This window comes from Pteronotus mesoamericanus, unplaced genomic scaffold (genome assembly GCF_021234165.1).
Source record: "Pteronotus mesoamericanus isolate MK-2021 breed Mesoamerican mustached bat unplaced genomic scaffold, CSHL_Meso_final scaffold_232, whole genome shotgun sequence".
NCBI classification, from domain to species: domain Eukaryota; kingdom Metazoa; phylum Chordata; class Mammalia; order Chiroptera; family Mormoopidae; genus Pteronotus; species Pteronotus mesoamericanus.
In genome coordinates this window covers 25,937,772-25,958,403 of record NW_026555311.1, presented here as the reverse complement: position 1 = coordinate 25,958,403, position 20,632 = coordinate 25,937,772, and the positions used below count along the sequence as shown (strand labels likewise).

The window sequence follows — 20,632 nt, the reverse complement described above, 5'->3', positions numbered from 1 at the left end:
ACAAATACCATATGATCTCACCTATAAGTGGACTCTATTCAACAAAATAAACTAATGAACAAAGTAAACCACAGGCATGGAAACATGGAACAGACTGAAAGTGACCAGAGGGGATGGGGAAGGAGAACAATGATGGAAAGATGGAGAAGTGACTAAACAAAGAACATATATGAATGACTCATGGATGTGGATGGCAGAGTGGGAATTGACTGAGGGAGGGGAGGCAGGATGAGATGGGTGGAGGAGGTCAAAGCGGGAAAAACTGAGACAACTGTAGTAGAATAAACATGATTTTAAAATACAAAATAAATCATAAACCATCATCAAGTGGGATTCATACAAGGGATGCAAGGATGATACTACATATACAAATCAATTAACATATTACATCACATAAACAAAAGGAAAGACAAAAATTACATGATCATTTCAATAGATGCAGAAAAAGCACTTGATAAGGTATAGCTCCCATTTATGATAAAAACTGAGCAAAGTGGGAGAAGAAGGAGCATACCGCAACATAATAAAGGCCATATATGAAAAACCTACAGCCAGCATCATACTCATCAGACAAAAACTAATAGCTTTCCCACTCAGATTGGGATACGACAAGGATGTCTACTTTCGCCACTTCCATTCAACATAGTTTGGAAGTCCTGGCCACAGACAAGAAATAGAAATAAAGGCATCCAAATTAGAAAGGAGGAAGTAAAACTGTCATTGTTTGCAGATGATGTGATAGTGTACATAGAAAACCCTAAAGACTCCACCACACCACATTTGACTAATAAGTGAATTTGGCAAAACAGCAGGACACAAAGTCAATATTTGGAAACTGAAAGCATTTTTGTATACCAACAATGAAATATCAGAAACAGATGTCAGGAAAAAAAGTCCCACCTACTATAGCAACAAGAAAAATAAAGTACCTAGGAATAAATTTAACCAAGGAGATGAAAGACCTTTATTCAGAAAACTACACAACACTGACAGAAGAATTAGGGAAGACACAAATAAATGGAAGCATACACAGTGTTCATGGATTGGAAGAATTAACATCATCAAAATGCCCATACTACCCAAAGAAATTTATAGGTTCATCACAATACCTATCAAAATACCAATGACATAAATCACAGATATTAAACAAGCATTTCAAAATTTTACATGGAACCAAAAATGACTGAATAGCCTTAGCAATTATGAGAAAGAAGAACAAAATAGGAGCGATCACAATACCTCATATCAAACTATGTTATAAGGCCACTGTAATTAAAACAGTCTGGTACTGGCATAAGAACAGACACATAGATCAATGGAACAGAATAGAAAGCCCAGAAATAAACCCATGTCTCTATGGCCAATTAATGTTCCACAAAGCGGGCAGGAGCATAAAATGGAATAAAAATAGCCTCTTCAAAAAATAGTGTTGGAGATCTAAATAGCTACATGCAAAAAAATGAAACTAACCACCAACTTACACCTTACACAAAAGTAAACTCAAGATGGGTAAAAGACTTAAATATAAGTCATGACACCATAAAAGCCCTAGAGGAGAACATAGACAGGAAACTCTCAGATGTTCCACACAGCAATATTTTCACCTACACATCCTCTAGAGCAAGGGACATAAAGGAAAGAATAAACAAATAGGACTTCATCAAAATAAAAAGCTCCTGAACAGCTAAAGAAAACATCAACAAAAAGAAAAGGAAACCAACTGTATGGGAAAAATATATTTGCCAATGATACCTTGGACAAGGGTTTGATCTCCAAAGTATATAAAGAACTCACATGACTCTACTCCAGGTAGACAAGCAATCCAATTAAAAAACAGGCAAAGGTCCTGAAGAGACACTTCCCCAAGGAGGACATACACAGGGCCCAGAGACATATGAAAGGATGCTCAGCATCACTAGCCATCAGAGAGATGCAAATTAAAACCACAATGAGATACCACTTCACACCAGTAAGAATGGCCATCATAAGCAAATCAACAACCAACAAGTGCTGGCGAGATCGTGGGAAAAAGGGAACCCTCATACACTGTTGGTGGAAATGCAGAATGGTGCAACCACTGCAGAAAACAGTTGGGAATTGTCTCAAAAAGCTAAAAACCAAAGTGCCTTTTGACCCAGTGATTCCACTGCTGGGATTATACCCTAAAAATCCCAAAACATCAATTCAAAAGAACCTATGCACCCCAATTTTCATAGCAGCACAATTTACAATAGACAAGAATTGGGAGCAACCTAAGTGCCAATCAGTAAATAAGTGTATCAAAAAACTATGGTACATTTAAACAATGGAATACTACACAGCAGAAAAAAAAAAGGAAATCCTACTCTTTGTGACCACATGGATGGAACTGGAGAGCATTATGCTAAGTGAAATAAGCCAGGGGGTGAAAGACAAATACTATATGATCTCACCTGTAAGTAGAACCTAATTAACAAGACAAACAAACAAGCAAAATATAACCAGAGACATTGAAATAAAGAACAAACTGACAGTAAACAGAAGGGAGGCGGGAGGGGGATAATGGGTCAAAGAAGGGGAAGGATCATCAATGAACATGCATAAAGGACCAATGAACAAAGCCAAAGGATGGAAGGGTTGAGGGTGGGATGTGGGGGTAGGTGAGGCAGGGGAGAGTGGTAGGGGGAAAATGGAGACAACTGTACTTGAACAACAATTTAAAAAAATTGTGAACATACACAAGAAAAAGAAATCTCAAAACCAGACCAGGATAGAGAATAAGCTTTTATGTAGATCAAGGAGTTTCCCCAGTTCTTTTATATGTCTGCAGGCATGGCCATGCACACATTTGTATGCGTTGGTTTAGCCTGGGGAGGAATAAAGAGATCCAGAATTAACTGACCCTCCAAAATGTGTTATACACTGCATTTTGCATTTACTTACACATAGTCCTATGATGAAGGTCTTATTAGCCTCATTTTGCAAATAAGAAAGGGGAAGCTGTAGGAGGCTTCAGGTCATACCACTAATTAGAGGCAGAGTCTAGGCTGAAATCTATGTTGAATTACAGTTCATGATCATACTTCTGATCCTAACCATTACACATAAAGTTGTCTAAAATCCTCCAGACATAGATACATATCTGTATCTTATATGCTTACACGACATCATCTTTCCAAGAGTCTCATCCACATATAAAGAATAACTGAGGAAGCCTGAGGAGGGCAAATGAGATGGCTCTGTATTAATTCTCCAGGCTGCATAGTAAGTTACTGCAAACTTAATGGCTTAGAGTAACAAATGTTATTTCAGAGGTTTTGTGGATCAGGAATCAAAGCATACTGTAGCTGTAAGCTCTGCTTAGGGTCTCACAGGTTGCAGTCAAGGTGTAGTCAGGCTGAAGGAGCTTTTGGGAGAATAAGATTCTATTCTGAGTTCACATGGTTGTTAGAAGAACTCAGCCTCTGTGGTTGTAGGATTAAGGCCTCTATTTCCTAGCTACCTGTCAGCCAGGGGTTCCTATCAGCTCCTAGAGGCTACCCCTAGGTCATAGGCCCATGCGTCCTTCTCCAAAACCAGCAGAATTTCTCACTGAGTCTCATAAGATAGTCTTATAACATAGCCTAATCAAGGAAGTGACTGTCCCATCATCCTTGCCATGCTTAAGGACTATAAGTAAGTCACAGGTTCCATCTGCACCCAAGAGGAAAGGCTTATACAAGTGTTAGACTCATCGAGGGTCACTTAAGGGTGTGTCTACCACAGACCTTGGAATAGGCCAAATGTTTTTGTCCCCCGCCGCCGAAAATATTCATATGTTGGAATCCCCCTTCCTAATATGGTGGTATTAGGAAGTGGGGTCTTTGGGAGCTACTTAGAATTAGATGAGATCATGAGTTTGGAATGCTCACGAATGGGGTTAGCGTCCTTATAAGAGTCCTGAGAGAGATCGCTTCCTCTTTCGCCAACTGATGACACGGTGAAAAGATAGTCATCTATGAACTTTTAAACAGTCTCTCAGCCAGACACGGAACCTGACCATGCTGGCAATCTTAGACTTAGCCTCCAAAAATGAGAAATAAATTCCTGTTGCTTATAAGCCATCAAGTTTATGGTATTCTGTTATAGCAGTCAGAGCTGAACAAAGTAGACCTCGAGTCAAAAAGTTCTAGTAGTGATTATAGTCATTAAATTTCCTTGTTTATCAATACATTTTCACTTCGCTATAAATCAATTGCAATTTCTGACATGAAAAAAGGACAAAAGAAAGTTATCCAGCTAGATTTTAATTGTTCCATGTGAGGGAAAACAAAATCATGAAAATCACAAAGGTACTACACACAAATCACCAAGAAAGTAATATAAATTTCATCCCTTTAATGATCCAGGTAATTCAGCTAGATTTTTGCTTTTGCTACTCTGTTTTAGAACTCCAAATTATGTCACTCTCTTAATGCATCCACAGAGAGAACCAAGTAGTGATACGAACTGCCCAGCCTGGCAATACAGTTGCTTCTAGAGAGTCAATATTTAATCCTGCCCTTTTGGTGCCCAGAGATAGCTCAGTCCTAAAATAGTCCTACTGGAAACTTGTTTTTTCCTTCCATTTTTTTTAAACAAAAATTTAAGAGATTCCAACACATAGCCCCAAAATAAACTAACATTTAAATTGTTATTATTTTTACAGTTATTTTATTGTATAGCACTGTTTACTTAAAATTATTTGTAGAATTTTTATTTTCCTTGGAGAAAAAAAATATTGCTTGTTTCTTCAGATTTTTAGAGGAAACCCATTTTGTTTTTCTTAACTTTTTGTCATAGTTAAAGAGGGTAAATTACAGGAATTAACTACCTACTCTATATCCAAAGATGGGCACTTTTTATGCTCCTTTGCTGCCACTGTAAACAGTATCAGAGATTATAAGTAACCTACTCAGGTAACTCAGCTAGTATTTATGGTAATAGCTTTGTGTCAACCCAGGCAGGTTTTAAATCCAGTTTCTTTGTTGTTTGCTTACTAATCTAAAAGCTGTCACTCAAAAAGAAGGGATCGTCATGTAAGTGATAAAATGAACACAAATTATGATGCTAAATAAATATGTGAACTTGAAGAGAAAAATTTTTAAAGTTTATCATCCAACCTTAAAGAAAATGCAGATTAAACATGTAATGGATATAACCAGCCCACAAATGTAGATTTCTGTCCACACAGTGTTAAAATAATTGAATTTGTTATGAAAATTTTAATATTAGATTTCACACACACAAATATATATATATACACATATGTGTATAGCAGATATATATATATATCCAATTTCTCTAGAAAAATCTGAAGATTTAACAACAGTCTCCAGATTTTCTACCTGGCAATAAGCAGAGGTATTCATTTTAGGGAAACTGTTAAAGGGCAGTGTTTATTGAGGACTCTCTCCCTCCACAGGTAAAAAGAAATAAAAAGTCAACTAAGAAAGTATGTTGAGGTTTTGCCATCCAACTCTATACATAGAGGTGTCCTTGGTATCAGTAACTTTGATGAGAGACAGATCAACTTGTCCCTCAGTGACCTGGGAATAATGAACTAGGGGATACAGAGTATTTAATTCATCCCGGAGTCAAGTTCCCTCTCATTTGGAGAGACTTGGATATTTTTGGCCATGTGGACTCTGGATACACTCAGGGGGAAGCCCATTTCTTAATGCTTATGAGGCAACTGTAGAGCAAGATCTCCTGAGAGAAACATCAACTGTGAAGGTGACGTGCTTGTCTCTACCACCCCATTTACCAAGCTGTACAAACAGCAAAAACAGGGGAGATGAATTCCTTAAAGAAAGCTGACATTTTTTCCTGGCAAAATAGTGTTTTGCATATACCAGCCATACCAAAGGAAGGCTATTAAAATATAAAGCAACATTTTAATGAGCACGTTATGACTAGAGGAAATGTGAAATCAGTTCATGGTCCTGAAAACTTTGTGTTTTAAATACCAAATATTCTTATTTTCCATAGTTCTCAAGGAGTAAATTATAATACAGGGTATTTTTAAAGCAGTGCTTCAGAAAACACATTGTCATTGGAGTTAAACAATAAGAGCTAAAAATCTTATCCCTACCAATGTCTAACTATGTAAGCTTAGTGAGTGTGGGGGAGGGGCAATTTAACCTCTCTAAGCCTCAGTTTCCTCATTTATAAAATACAGATAATAATTATTTTCCAGACTATTGTGATGGTTAAATGAGTAGGTACATGTGAGGTTTGTCCCGAAGGAATCCACCTGTGCAACATGGAAAATAGAGATATTTATTGAAGAAGATACAAGATATAAAAAACGTTTTACGTAGGACAAAGATGTCTCAGTCCCCTTCAAAGTAGGAACCTTGGGACCTCACACAGTTCTCCCAATTGCCATCAGCTGCCCCCTCGTATTTTCTTGAATCTCATCAACATTCTGATATCTCTCTCCTCTCTAAGGTGATTTTAGTTTGGGGAAAAGCGAGAAGTCACAGGGTGCCAAATGTGGGCTGGGGAGGGGCTGAGTCACCTGGGTGATTTGATGTTTGGCAAAAAACTGTACAGGTATGATGTGTGAGAGACCAAGTTGTCCTGATAAAGCTGCCAGTCACCAATTACCTATAGCTGTGGCCTTCTCAGTCATCAGAATAGTTTCCAGCAGAAGACTGTTCAAGCTTAATGCAAAGTTTAATGCTGACTTGTTGCTCTACTTGCTCAGTTACTTTGAATACAACAGCCACACAGTACACATGCTCATTCAATGGCATTTACCACCCCCAATGACTAATACAGTGAAGTTGTTGTTGTTCTGGTATGTACTTTCCAGTCCACTCTCCTTGGTTGACAGGTTACATTGATGTTGTGCAAACCATTCTCATTTTATTAACAATGTCTGGATTTTTTTCTGGGCAGACCTCATATAATGTCTGAAATTCATCATTTCTTCTGGTTAGTGCAAATACATATCTGTATGAACACAGTGACACTGGCTTTTATAGCATAGCCCTGAAAGGGGCAAAGGGACCAAAGATTACTGATGCAGTTACTGCTGTAAATAACAACATTGTCTCTGATCTAGAAATTTCATGTTTGCTTTCAGGACAAAACAAATGAATAGAGACATTAAAAACTTATAATGAGCTATAAAAGAAGCAAAGATCTTTGAACACCTCTAGGTAAGTTGTATGCTATGGGCATGGTAGCTGAGTTGGTGTTTTTAATCCCTATCTGTTACCATATTTATGATTAGACACTTTGACCTATGAGTTTCATCCTCTTCAAAATGCAAAGAAACAAAGAAGCGTCAATTGTACAGAAATTGCTCTGTGATTAATGCTCCATGTAACATATGTCCCAGTTTTCAATTCCTTTTCATATGTAATTACATGGTTAAAGGACTTCTTTGCACATTCAGATTTCCACCTCTATTTGAGAGTAAAGCAATGTTAACAAAGAAATGTCACACAATATATCAAACATGGTCTATTGTAAGCAAAAGGGGAGAAAAAGCATTTTTCTTCCCTTTCATGAAGAATGATTGCCTCTTTTCCAAGCTAATCAAATTAGTATCCCCCTGCTTCCTCAGAAATTGTTCTTAAGCACAATTGTTTAAGTATATTTGTTTCTGGTGTCTTCAGTCTCTGTTTTTCTCTAGGTGTCTCTCAGTTGCTTGCTTCGTCTCCCTCCTCGCTCTGTGTATCAGTCATCTGTATTTGGCTATTTCCATCTCTCTATTTCTGTATTTCTGTCTCCATCCTTTCTCTGTCCTTCCCTCCCTCCCTCCTTACCTCCCTCCCTCCTCCCTTCTTTCCTCCCTCCCTCTCTCTTTCCTTCCACATACCTCACCTCCAGCATCCAGTATTTCCTGTCTGATAAGGTACACAAACTTTCCTGTTTTTTAAAAATATATTCTTTCCTTTATCTGTGAGGTTGCAAGCACTTAACACCCAAAAGCTCTCCATTGCAAGATAGCTTTACAGAAAAGGAGTCCACATAAGAGCTGAGAAGATAAAGCTGGAAATCTCAAGGGTAAACCCTACAGAGGGAAAGATCGAAACACAGTGGCAAGTGCCAGGTCAAGTAAGATGGAACCTGAAGAGTCTTTGCCATGTTTGGCATTTGGTTACCAGTAACCCTCTGCACAGGGTGATGTGCACATAAGGGGATGCCAGTGAGTTGGGGAGTGAACAGGACATAAAGAAGAGAAAACAGAGAGCTTAACAGCAAAAAATATTTATTAAGTGCCTACAACGTACCAGGGCTGTGCTAAGCTTTAGAACTACAACTGGGGGTAAGCCTGACAGTCTCTCCCTGAAGGAAGCTTATAGTCTGGTGGGAAATGACACAATTGAGGAGACAATGTAAAAATAGTGTGATGATGATTTGACAAAGAAAATACAGGGATGGAGAAGCATGCCAGACGGGCATTGACCCTGGATTCGAGTGGGTGATAGACAGGGGAAGAGAGCAAAGGCTGCAAATTCTAGTCCTCCTCCTCCTCTTCATCTGCGGTTATGCGGTCACACAGTGAGCCGGTGGAATGTGAACACAAGGGGAGCGCACCACTTTCGGGCTTGCCCAGGAAAAGCTCCTCCCTTCATGCTTTTATCCCCTTCTGCTGTTTGGAGACCTTGGACAATGGCAGAGGCTTCATCAGCCTGGCTCCTCGGATCACCAAACAGAGCAGACACCTCCCCCTCATCCACTTACTTATCCCTCCTGCACTTGCTAAATGAGAAATAAACATCTATTGTGTTTGAAACGCTATCATTTTTTTTTAAGTCATCAGAATTATTCTAACTAATGTATATGGATTAAAAGATGAAAAGGAGCTAGCCCAAGAAAAACAATGGCATTTATGTATTTATATGACCAGTTTTCAACTAGATAAATGGCAGGATCTTTGACCCTGTCTATTCAGTTTCATATCCCTATGACATAGCATAGAGCCTAACATATATTCACTGAATAAAAATGAACTAATAAGCTGCTTCAGAGATGAATTTACACTTTTTATTTTGTATTTTATCTTTATTTCATGTTTATAAACAATGGTTCTGGACCATCATTTGCAATTTCTTCATTTTATTAAACCCAGTTCTCCTCTTTATCTAGTAATGCTCCTCACATGTACAGCATTAATAAATATATGCTGAATATTTAACTGTATCAGTGTCATTCATGTCTGTTTTTCCAACCTCATGACCCTCATACATTCTGTGTGGATGCCATTAATATTAACTTATAGTGGTTATGTTATCTCTCTTACATTCAAACATAAAAACATGGAAGACTATTTTTTAGCAAATTCAGATCAAATCTTTGGATTGTACTTTTTAATGATTCTTTTAGAACTTGTCATTTGTGTTATTTAATGTTATCAGATCAAATTTAAATTGGTATAGCATTTAATAAATAATTTGAAAAGTCAATTGTGGTATTATTAGCTCATTCTTTAGTTAAAGCCATAATTATTAGAAAAAGTTAAATTACTCTAATTATTACATTAAAACAGTTGCATTTGTATCTATTTCATAGAGGTTTATTCTATTTTCTCTTTTAAGTTATTATTTACTGTATTACTCCTGAAATTAGGGGGTCACATTGTTCACTACATTACATATATATGTAGTAAGTACATATATATATACATATCATTTATTTACTATATTATGTAATTTTGTAAATAAACAGTATGAATATATATGCATGCAGATATATACATCATAGTATAGGCAGATTTAATATAAAATAATTCAACATTTAAGGTTTCCATCAAGATTTTTGAAGTCTTGAGACTATAAGGATGAATAAGTCAGAGTCCTTGTCCCAGGGAGATCATTGTCTAGCAGGAGACACTGACTTAAATAGCAATAAAAAATGAACAATGCCAAAAGATATATAAGTATAACATGTTACGTCAATACAGATAAGAGAAAAATTACTTTTGTTAAGCAGTAGCGAAGGTAAGTTAAGGCCTCACAAATGTGGTGATTGTACAGATAAGACTTAAAATGATATTGTAATAACTAGGTTGGTGCCAGGTGGGTACTTGAATATCAGAGGGATCAGTTTGTAAAGTGTATGATTGCCTAACCACTATGCTGTACACCTGAAAGTGATACAAAATAATACTGAATGTAAATTGCAATGAAAAAATAAAATTAAAGCATATTACTTAAAAAAGAAAGCTGACATTAAATTGTATTCTAGTGATTGAGTGCTTTATTTGTATATAAATGTTAATTAAAAATACATAGTGAAGAGCAAGTTTGAGTAGATCATAAAATTATATTGGGCATATTGAATGTGAGATATCTGAGGGATGTAATATACATAAATGAGTATATGGACTTAGAAGTAAGGGATAAGCTTCCAGTTATAGATTATGTAATGCACAACATGGTGACTAGATAGTTCATAATACTATATTGCATATTTGATCTTTCTAACAGAGTTTATCTTAAAAGTTCTCATCACAAGAAAAAAATGTTTAAATATGTATGGTGATGAGTGTTAACTAGACTTATTGTGGCGATCATTTCACAGTCTATATAAATATCAAATCATTATGATGTACACCTGAAATTTATATGTTGTATGTCAGTTTTACCTCAATCAAAATGTATATTTGAAGTTAATCATTGAAACATATTTATATATCAATTAAAAAAAATAAAGTGTAGCCAGAACAATATAGATGTGGGAGACATTAGGCACTAAGCAGTGAAAGGAGATGAAGAGCAAAAGGAGGCAGAACATTTATAAAATACAAATATTTGGAGAGTAGAGAAAGAGAAAAACAACCAGTATAAAGGACAGATAATGCTTGGTCATAGATAGTTCACCAACCATCTTGGAACAATTGATAGTTTCCAGGGGCAGGGGATGGAATCAAGAACACAGGAAGCCAGCCTCTGGGAGCTCCCCAGGGAGGAGCCAATTAGGCTGAGAGAACTAGACAACTAGAGGACAGAGTTAGGAGGCGGAAGGGGAAATGGAGAGCTCGCATGCCGGAGGCCATCTGTTTTCTCCAGGAAGTAGGAGGTAAAACCTTCTGCAGAGAACAGGGCTGGTGAAGTGGAATTGGGAGCTTGCCATCAAAGTTGTAAAAAGATTGTAATAGCCATCACGGGAAACAGGACAGGGAGCTGATGAGACACATAAGTAAAAGGATTGCTAAGCAGAGACAAGGGCCCAGCTGAAGATGAGGCTCATAAACTTATAATGAAGGAAATCAGCATGATTATACAATTTCTCCAGCTGGGCTCAGCCTTCCAGCAGGAGCAGAGAAAACAGTCAGTTGGGCTAATTTGAAGGTTTGGAAATGGGGCTGCAGAGGACAAAGAGGTAAGGAAACTGAGATTATTTGAGGTTGTCTTTGCAATTATTTTCATGGTTCCCAGCTAAATAGGAATAAAGTTAATCCTGAAGGAGACTGACAGGCTCAGGAAACAGGGAGGCCTTGAAACACTCACCTCCAGAAAGAGAAACAGGGGAAGAAAGGACATGGAAAAAGGGACAATGTTAAAGGGACAACAATTTGGCTTATAATTTTCGTCTGCTGCCTGATCCTTTCCATTTTCTTAAGTGCCTAAACCTCCATGTCAGAGAATTAACATCCTAAATTTACTAGATTTTGTCTATGCTAGTTACTCTCGACCTTACTTCTTTGCTAGCTAAATTGAGTCTCTCTTCTCCATCACCTAAATTACATTTCATTCATTTTCAGTGGGGAGCCCCTGGGGTGTGAATGTGTGAGTTAGGACAAGGTAGCTCCTTTGGTAGAGGCTCTCCCGCCCCAGGCACATTGCTGGTGGGTGAGGCGCAGGCTGGAGTGCAGGCCCCACGGCCGCTCCCTCGTCCACGGGCCCTGGTGCAGGGCCCGCCTTCCCCACCTGTACTTCCCAGTCCTGAGTGAACCCAAAGAAAATTTTTGGAAACATATTTGGTGTTGTAGCTGTCTGGGTTAGGAGTAAAATATTGATTTTTATGAAGAGATTTATTAAAATCTCCTGTGGAAAGCATTTTTAATGATAAAAATAAAGGTGAATATAAATGAGGAAGAGCATCGCTAAGAGAATTCCATAGTATATATCTCTAGATAAAAGCAACACCATGTCAAGCAAATGAAATGGCTAAAGTCCCCCACCCTGATGGTGGTTTTGACTCCCGCATCATACAGAGAATATTAAAATGGACGTGTAAAGTGAATCTCACTTGACAAGGTCAAATATTTTAAACAGATTTAACAAATCCTAGAATAGAGAGTGGAACAAGGAAATGATAGGGCTGTCAATCAAACTCCCAAACCAAAGGGTGTCTTCCTTTGTCCTCAGCCCTCACATTGAAATTCATGATTAGCAAGACAGTTCAGACTCTATAAACAGAATATGATGCTGTAACAGGCCAGAAGGATGACTCTGCAGACAGAAAGGCCAAGTACCTTCCCTATGAGCTTTACAAAACACTCCTCTAAGCCATGCTTTTTTTTTTTAGTTACAATATTTATAATACCTATCTGCTTTCTTCTTTTGTTTTATGGGTTTGATTTTTTTTAAAGCCACCTTATCTACAGATAGAATAGACAGGTCTCTTAGAGCAGCAAGTGAAAATCGTTTCTGGAATCTGAGGAACACCAATTGCCATTTGTTTTTTTATTTTAGCACAATTTAGTTTAATAGAAGACATCGCCTCCTTTCTGAAAGGAATGTTGGCTTTTCCAAGAGGTAATGAATAATGAAGGATTAAGTCTTTAGTTATTTATACTTGGGTTATAGGTTATGTTTTAAAAATATAACCATGGATGCACTTTAATCTTAACAATTCAGACTTATGCATCTGGCAAAATAATACATCTACTATAAAGTAACTATTTTTGCAATGAAAATATCTATACATGCCCTAGAAGATAGGTCCCAATAGAAACGCCTCACTTAATAATTTAATCTTTGGGATTTAAGTAGAAATTGAAAAAATAAATAATGTGTACTAATTATTTCTCCTGGTAAAGACATTAGATTTTATATCAATAAGTTATTTACAAAGAAGTCTCAATCATCTACAAGTGAATAAATATCTATGGAAATTTAAATGACTGTTTTTCCCCTCTGCCATGAAAAACGCTTTTGGGCTACAAACTCTTGCTGTCACCTTTTACTACAGGGATGTAAGTTAATTACAAATTTATTGAAGAATGACAGAATTCAAAGTAAACATCTGTAATACCTTCCAAGATTAAATATACTTTTGAGGATTATGTAATCCAACCTCTTCAGCATCAGTTATTACAATGAAAATTAAGTATTTATAAATATGAGCACATATATACTTTATGGTTAACATGCAGTAACAAGGATAAATAATTCTGCTTCTCCCTATAAGCATATTGCCATCAAACTGCTACCCATAGTTTCTCAAAGTACCAGTTTTTCTCTGTGAAGGAAAAGAAGTGATATTTACAAGTCTTACTCATCAATCGAAAAATACGGTAAATAAGTATTTGGGGCCTGTGCTGTTCCAAGGAGTCAAGTAGAACAGTAAAATGTGGAAGAAGAGTACAGGGTTTCATTCTGCCCTATTTCACTGAACCATTACTACCTCGAACCTCTCAGCAATATAAAAGACAGTGTTTGAAGCTCAGTGCTCTTATTTTAAGAAGGTTGCAATTAAGTGTCTAAATTGTAATATTAATGGAAAATAAAGGGATACATAATGTGCTGATATTCCAGATGTAGGTCAGAGGGTAATCCTTTCCACCAGTCAGGGGCTAAATGGAAATGTGTGATTAAAGATGCATCATTAGCATAATGGCTCATTAGAACTCTAAGAAGAGAATGTGTCATAGGCTCAGGAAGAAAATAAAATCATCATTCTGGACCCTTCTGTGTCTCTTTTGTGCTACCCAGGACATCTGGTGCTTTGAGAAACCTTCTGGATGATTTTACCCATCTCTTTCCATACCATCAACCTCACAGCCACAATGTATTTCCATCCAAATTCTGTACTTAAAGATGGTTAGCTGGGTCTGTGTAGCCATGTTGTAAATTTGAAAACTAATGTTTAAAACTTAATTATTGTAAATTGTCTTGGTTAACTGAAGCTCAGATTGAAAGATAGGAATGAAAAGGTTAAGATGCTTCTTTGCCAGACTTGGGGAGTATTAATAAAGACATTTTTTAAATCCCATGTTCTCAATGATAATATTCATATAATATGCTCAATCTGATGATTAAACAACAGTTAAAATCAGGCATCTTTGTGGATTACATACATACATATGTTAACCTTTCGCAACTTTCCATTGGTAGAAAAGAACAACATTAAGTCTACCTTGTTTGAACCTACTAAAAGTCATGATGATATCAGATTTGTAAGACAATGCCATGTGTTTAGTTTGTTTTATACTTTGTGATTTCTGCAAGATATTGATATTATCTGTATTTTACAGATGAGTAAACTGAGTTCTGAGAGACTGAAAGTTAAATACTAGCACTGATAAAGCACACTAGCAGATTTAATTATTTTGAGGTATAGATGTATTTGTAACTGTAATGACTAAACATGATAATATCAGGTATCTTAACGTATCTTAGTTAAATTAATGATCTGTAAATATGCAAATAAATTACGGAATTTAGAAAATTAACTTAATTTCCCTTCTAATCTTAATCATCAACAAATAGATATTGAATACATTTTCATTGTGTATCTTAAAATGGTCAAGATTCAGTCTTCTTTGTTCTAGTACATATTTAAAGATGTTCTCTAACCTTTGCCATTCATTTTGTAAATGTGTGCTATTAGTCCAAGGGTGATTAAATCAGAGTGTAGATGAAGTAGCTCAAGTTTTTCACCATTAAGATAAGAAAATCTGCTAAAAGCATCAATGAGTCAATAGTCTTTTTTTAAATAAAATAGGCACATTAAAAAGCGGGAACTTTCAATAAACCATTTTCTTTTCCAATGCATATACAGATTATTATTTATCATTTGAAAATGATTCCACAAATAGTGATTGCTCTACTAATATTACTTAATTTGGCATTATTACTAGTAACTTTTTTGAGCATTTGAACAAATTCAGTGGTTTATTTTGTTTGTTTGGCTTTTGGTTCTGTTAACTTGTTACATTTGGTTTGTTTTTTGGCAAGAGGTCTGGCCTACCCAAAGTAATTGTACCTATTACTACTAAGTCAAAGTAGAAAAATAAAATGCAAATTGTGTTCTACAGTTAAAATAACAAAAACAAAACAAATCACAAAGAAAATCCCTTTTCTTCCTATACCCTACTGTGAAAGGTATGGAGGGGCTAGCTCTTCTGTCAACAACTGAGACTCCTCTAGGAATGGTTTTCACTATCTGCCTAATATTATCAGTATCCTTAAAGAGACTCTACCCTGAGGCATATGGCTACCACCATTCCCCTGAATCCGTTACATGTTAGGTGTATACTGAGTCACATTTATTTCTTTTCATCACCCTAAATTCTATTTGAGAGTAAATGAGGCTTAAACACATGTGTATCTGTACATATGTACGAAGATAATATAGCTTCAGTATCAGGTTCTGGTCCAAGGAAAGGCCCACTAGATAAAATAACAAACTTAGTGTCCTGCCCCACAGTATTATTTAGGAATGTTTTCTATCCCTGTCCTACTTCTTTATAGATCTCTCTCTTTCTCTTTTTGTCTCTCCCTCTGTCTCTCTCTCACACACACAAGCCAAAATTATCAAAATTCTAGACTTCCTTTCAGTCTATCTAACCCTAAACTTTATCAAGCTAAGAGGACATTGCTAGGCAGGTTCACTCTACCCACCACTTCGACTTACGAAAGGGAGGTGATGAAATAAGAATATGTGAACATGTATAAAGGACTCATGGACAAAGCCAAAGTGGGAAAGGATTGAGGGACAGAGGTGGGGGTGGGCGAGGCAGGGGGAAGTGGTGGCAGGAAAATGGAAACAAATGTATTTGAACAATAAAAAAATAAAAAAGAAAGAATAAGTGAACACCCAAAGTTTGGCTGAACATGCCTGGCAACTTAAATCTTAAGTTATCTGTCCAATCTTGTTGATATAGACCAATGATTTTCAACTTTTTTCATCTCATGACACACATAAACTAATCACTAAAATTCTGTGGCACACCAAAGAATAAATTTTAATTTTGCTGATCTGACAAAAAATTGGTATAAATTTGATTCATTCACACCATATGGCTATTATTGTGCTGGCTGTTGTCATTTTTTAATTTGACAATCTAAGGGAAAAGAAGTCAATGCCCCTGACTAAATACTCAGGTGCTGCATGTTTTTAAAATTCTTGTGGGCCCTGACTAGTGTGGCTTAGTTGGTTGGGCATCGTACTGCAAAGCGAAAGGTCACTGGCTCACTTCCCTCCCAGGGCAAAATTACTCTAAAAAGCATTTAGAGTAAACTTAAAACCAGTTGTCAAAATGAAGCAAAAACCTTTAAAACATATCCACACAAATATCTGTACATGGATGTTTAAAGCAGCTTTATTCATAATTGCCAAAAACTTGGAAGCAACCAAGACATCCTGAAGTAGCTGAATGGATAAATGAACTATGACACATCCAGAGAGTGGATTATTAGTCAATTCTAAAAAGAAATATGCTATCAAGCCATGAAAAGACATGGAGGAACTTTAAGTGCATATTACTAAGTGCAAGAAGTCAATCTGAAAAATTCACATACTGTTTGATTCCATCTAACTGACTTTTTGGAAAAGGCAAAACTTGGACACAGTGAAAAGACCAATGGCTGCAAGAGGCTGGGAGTAGTGGAGGAACACAGAGGATTTTTACAACAGTGGAAATACTCTGTATGATACCATAACAATGAAAACATGCCATTTTACGTTTGTTCAAACCCCTATAATATACAACACCAGGAATGAATCCCAATGTGATTATGATGTGTCAATGTAGGTTCATCAATTGTAATAAATGTACCACTGTGGTGGGGATGTTGATAAGGTGGGAATCCATGCATGGAAAATCTCTGTACCGCCTCTAGATTTGTTGTAAAGCTAAAACTGCTCAAAAAAGTAAGTCTTCATCTCATCCTTTAAAAGTGTTTTAAAATTAACATTACTAATATAGCAGTAATTTATATAACAAATAAAAATATTGGCATAAGTAAATATCTTTTATAAATGTAAATATATATATTTATAATGCAAATCTTAAATTTTACTTATAAGTGTGAGCCATCAAATTGAAAATTATTATACTAATTTCATACTATATACATTAAATTAATACACTAGTTACAACTACCTAAAAGAAATGCTTATCAACCTGATAACAACTAAATTAAATCTTGATTTTTCATAATTTCAATTGGCCACTCAAAAATGTCATAAAAGAATAGTTACCAAGGATCACAGAATCTTTCCCTTTGGAAACATTCAACAAATTTTTTTTAAAATACCACTTTTCTGATAGGTAACTGAACATTGAACATTGAACTTTAAAAGTCACAGAATGTTTGAGAAATCATTTATATTTCTTTAGAATATAGGGGATTTTATTTGCTAGTTATCTTAACACATAGCCCCTCATTTCTTGTTGTGAAAACATTCAAACAAAATTTCCTAAATTGCACTAATAACAGCTGGTAAACCTCTGATTCTGTGGGGGCTTTTATGGCTCTTCTGTAATGAATATTTTTTTTATACCAGAAAAAGGAGTCACAAGTAGTTTTACATACTGTTAACAAATGGGTAACAAATTACAAAGATTGCTCATAGTTTTATTTTTCTTCAATTGCATCTATTTTTCCCTCCCAGTTATGAAAGTTATTTACGGGTTTTTTGTTTGTGTGTATGGGCATGCACATGTGGCTAGTTGACACAGTGTGTGTTCCCTTTAAAAACACAAGTTAAAACTGTTCTACTTACCAAACTATTCCCTGAGCCCCAGAGCCAATAGGCTTTAGATTCTGGTAGCGCTTGAGAACTGTGAAGGTTGAGTCTCCTACTTCCACACTGTAGAATTGGTTGTCAACTTTGCTTTTGCTCATGTTGTAATGTTTGGCAATATATGACACATCCACTTGTTTATCAAATCCCTGTACAAAAGAACAACAAAAATATGAGACAAGTGAATGACCAAAATGATGAGCTACAACAAAACCTATTCTTTTAATGATTACTAATTCTTAGCCTCTATCACATAGAAAAATGATGTATTCATCCATGTAAGATTACCTGGAGTAAATGAGCTTTAAAAAAATTACAAAAATTTTTTCAGTATAAAACTATTTATAATAAAGTAATCTTAGATTAAATCTGCATAACCTCTCCTGAAATGTTTCATTACAAACTGTTTAATTATTTTGGAGCCAAAATCTACTGAACATATACTGGTCCCAGAGACTATGCTAGATACTTCAGAGGTGAACCCTGATCAGCCATTATAATAACCATAGGATAAAGGATATGCATCTATGAGGTCTGTCAGGAAAAAAACCCAGAACAATTTGCACAACACCAATATAACCTGGCAGCCAAGGAGAGTGGTTTGGAATGTGCATGCATGAACAAGGATGACCCCATTGTACTAGGCGCCATTGAATGAGCATGGGTACTGTGTGGCTATTGCTTTCAAAATGACTGAGTTAGTAGAGCAGTGAATCTGCGTTAAAATTTTGCATTAAGCTTGAACATTCCTACATGAAAATTATTCTGATGATTCAGCAGGCCACAGCTACAGGCAACTGGTGACTGGCAGGTTCATCACAATACACCCACTTATGCAACATGTCTCATGCAGAGTTTTTTGGTGAAACATCAAATCACCTAGGTGACTCAGCTCCTCTACAGCTGATTTATGGATGTATATAATATAAATATCCATTATCCATGATTTTTGTTTACCCAGAAATGACCTTATACTCTATGTATACTCTATGATATTAAATACTGTGGATTCTATAGTTAGAAGAGGCATCCTACATGATACTGCCTAACTGTGAGGCACACATGCCCTCCCCATAGTCATCTCCTCTCCTTCTTAGTGATTTTGTTCAGGTTTTGAGCACTCACATGTTTTATAGGATCTTTCCCAATCCCAGCAACTGAAAATTGAATGGTCTAAACCATTAGAGGAGGCATAACCCTTAGCAGGCGTTTGGGGAGAGTTGTGCTCATTTTTATGTGCTGCATGATAGGGGATGCAGCTTAAATTTAGTTGGCTTATTGTAAAAAAATGAACGAGTTGGACATTTACCTCATCTGGAAGCTTGTTAGAAATGCAAATGTTTACTCAAACTTCACACCAATTGAATCAGTAACTCTGTGGGGCAGGGACCAACAATCTGCTTTAATAAACCCTCTGAATATTCTGATGCATGTTGAGGGCCACTCACTGGAGGGGTCTATCCCTCAGGATTGTAAAACAGATCATACAGCTCTGCCTCAGATATTTAGAAAGTAAAACACTTATTAAGCAACAGAAATAATATTTCTGCATCTGCCTTAGAGAACACACTTTGAGTCTCTACGGACTGCTAGATTCTATTAGACATGCATGGCACACACAAACTGGAAACCACTTACCTAGTTAGGACAAGGATTACCCTATACCTCAGTGATATCATAGGATAAATCATTGCATCCTAGCAATTGCTCACACTCCTGAGAAATCCCCTTGGTTTTTTCCAGTGCCTGTCTACAACAGTACTATTTATATAATGGAGAAGCTATACACTGACTTGGTTGTAGTTTGGTAAAATGGTTAAGCAATTACATATATTATACCAGTAGGAAAACTTTTAGCAACAGAAGAATTCCCAGTAAAAAAGACACAAATAAAAGCTATTCAAATGAAATGCTTAATGCTCTGACATATTTTCTAATTATTCAATAATCTTTTATTTTTATTTCAGAGCACATAATTTCTCACAATAAGATTGAAAATCATTATTACAATATTTGTGAATTCACACACAATTTTCTTTCAAGTATCCTCTTTATATTTAATTTTGAATTAAACTTTAAATAAACTCTAAAGGAAGTACCTCAAATAATTGGGAAAAGGCTATTTTGATTATCAGCAGGACAACACAGGAATAACAGGATTGGAAATTTTCTTGGATGGCAAATATGTTGTTGAAGAACTTCCTCCAGATCTCATGTGTACCCTAAGCTTACAAATCCAAATTGAGTTTTTAAAAGCTCAGAACATATTTATCCCCAATTTCCATGCACTTTTCCTTGTCATGACTATAAAATTCAAACAAACTTTTCGCTAAGTACCTATGAAAACATGCCATTAAGCATGCTATGGAAAAATATTATCAATTCTAAAAAAATTTCTACAGTTACATGTTTTAGAATATCCTTAGTTCAGGTCACATAGCTTATGATCTAAGAACAAAGAGTGCTGATGATTAGAACCCAAAAAGGGAAAACAAAAAATTCATATTGAGAAAACCAGAAGTTTAAGGCAGAGTCTGAAGTTTTAACAAGGATCAGAACTACCTTAGGTGCTTGTAAAACAGAATATTGAGTTCCACTGCAAAGTTTCTGATTCAATGGAACAGTGGTAAGGCCAAGCGTTTGTATTTCTAATAAACTCCACATTTCCAGAACAACTATTTTTTTATTTAAAATT

At 36.1% G+C, this 20,632-nt stretch overlaps 1 protein-coding gene across 11 annotated transcripts in view; it reads right to left on the bottom strand.

Moving 5' to 3' along the window:
• The window catches only part of MAPK10 (mitogen-activated protein kinase 10), a 324,322-nt gene that overhangs the window by 120,945 nt on the left and 182,745 nt on the right, over window positions 1-20,632 (bottom strand). For all 11 annotated transcript variants that reach the window (XM_054591772.1, XM_054591774.1, XM_054591779.1 and 8 more), the window contains one exon: window positions 17,917-18,086. In XM_054591772.1, coding sequence (XP_054447747.1) covers window positions 17,917-18,086 — 170 coding nt within the window. The remainder of the gene's footprint in view (window positions 1-17,916; window positions 18,087-20,632) is intronic.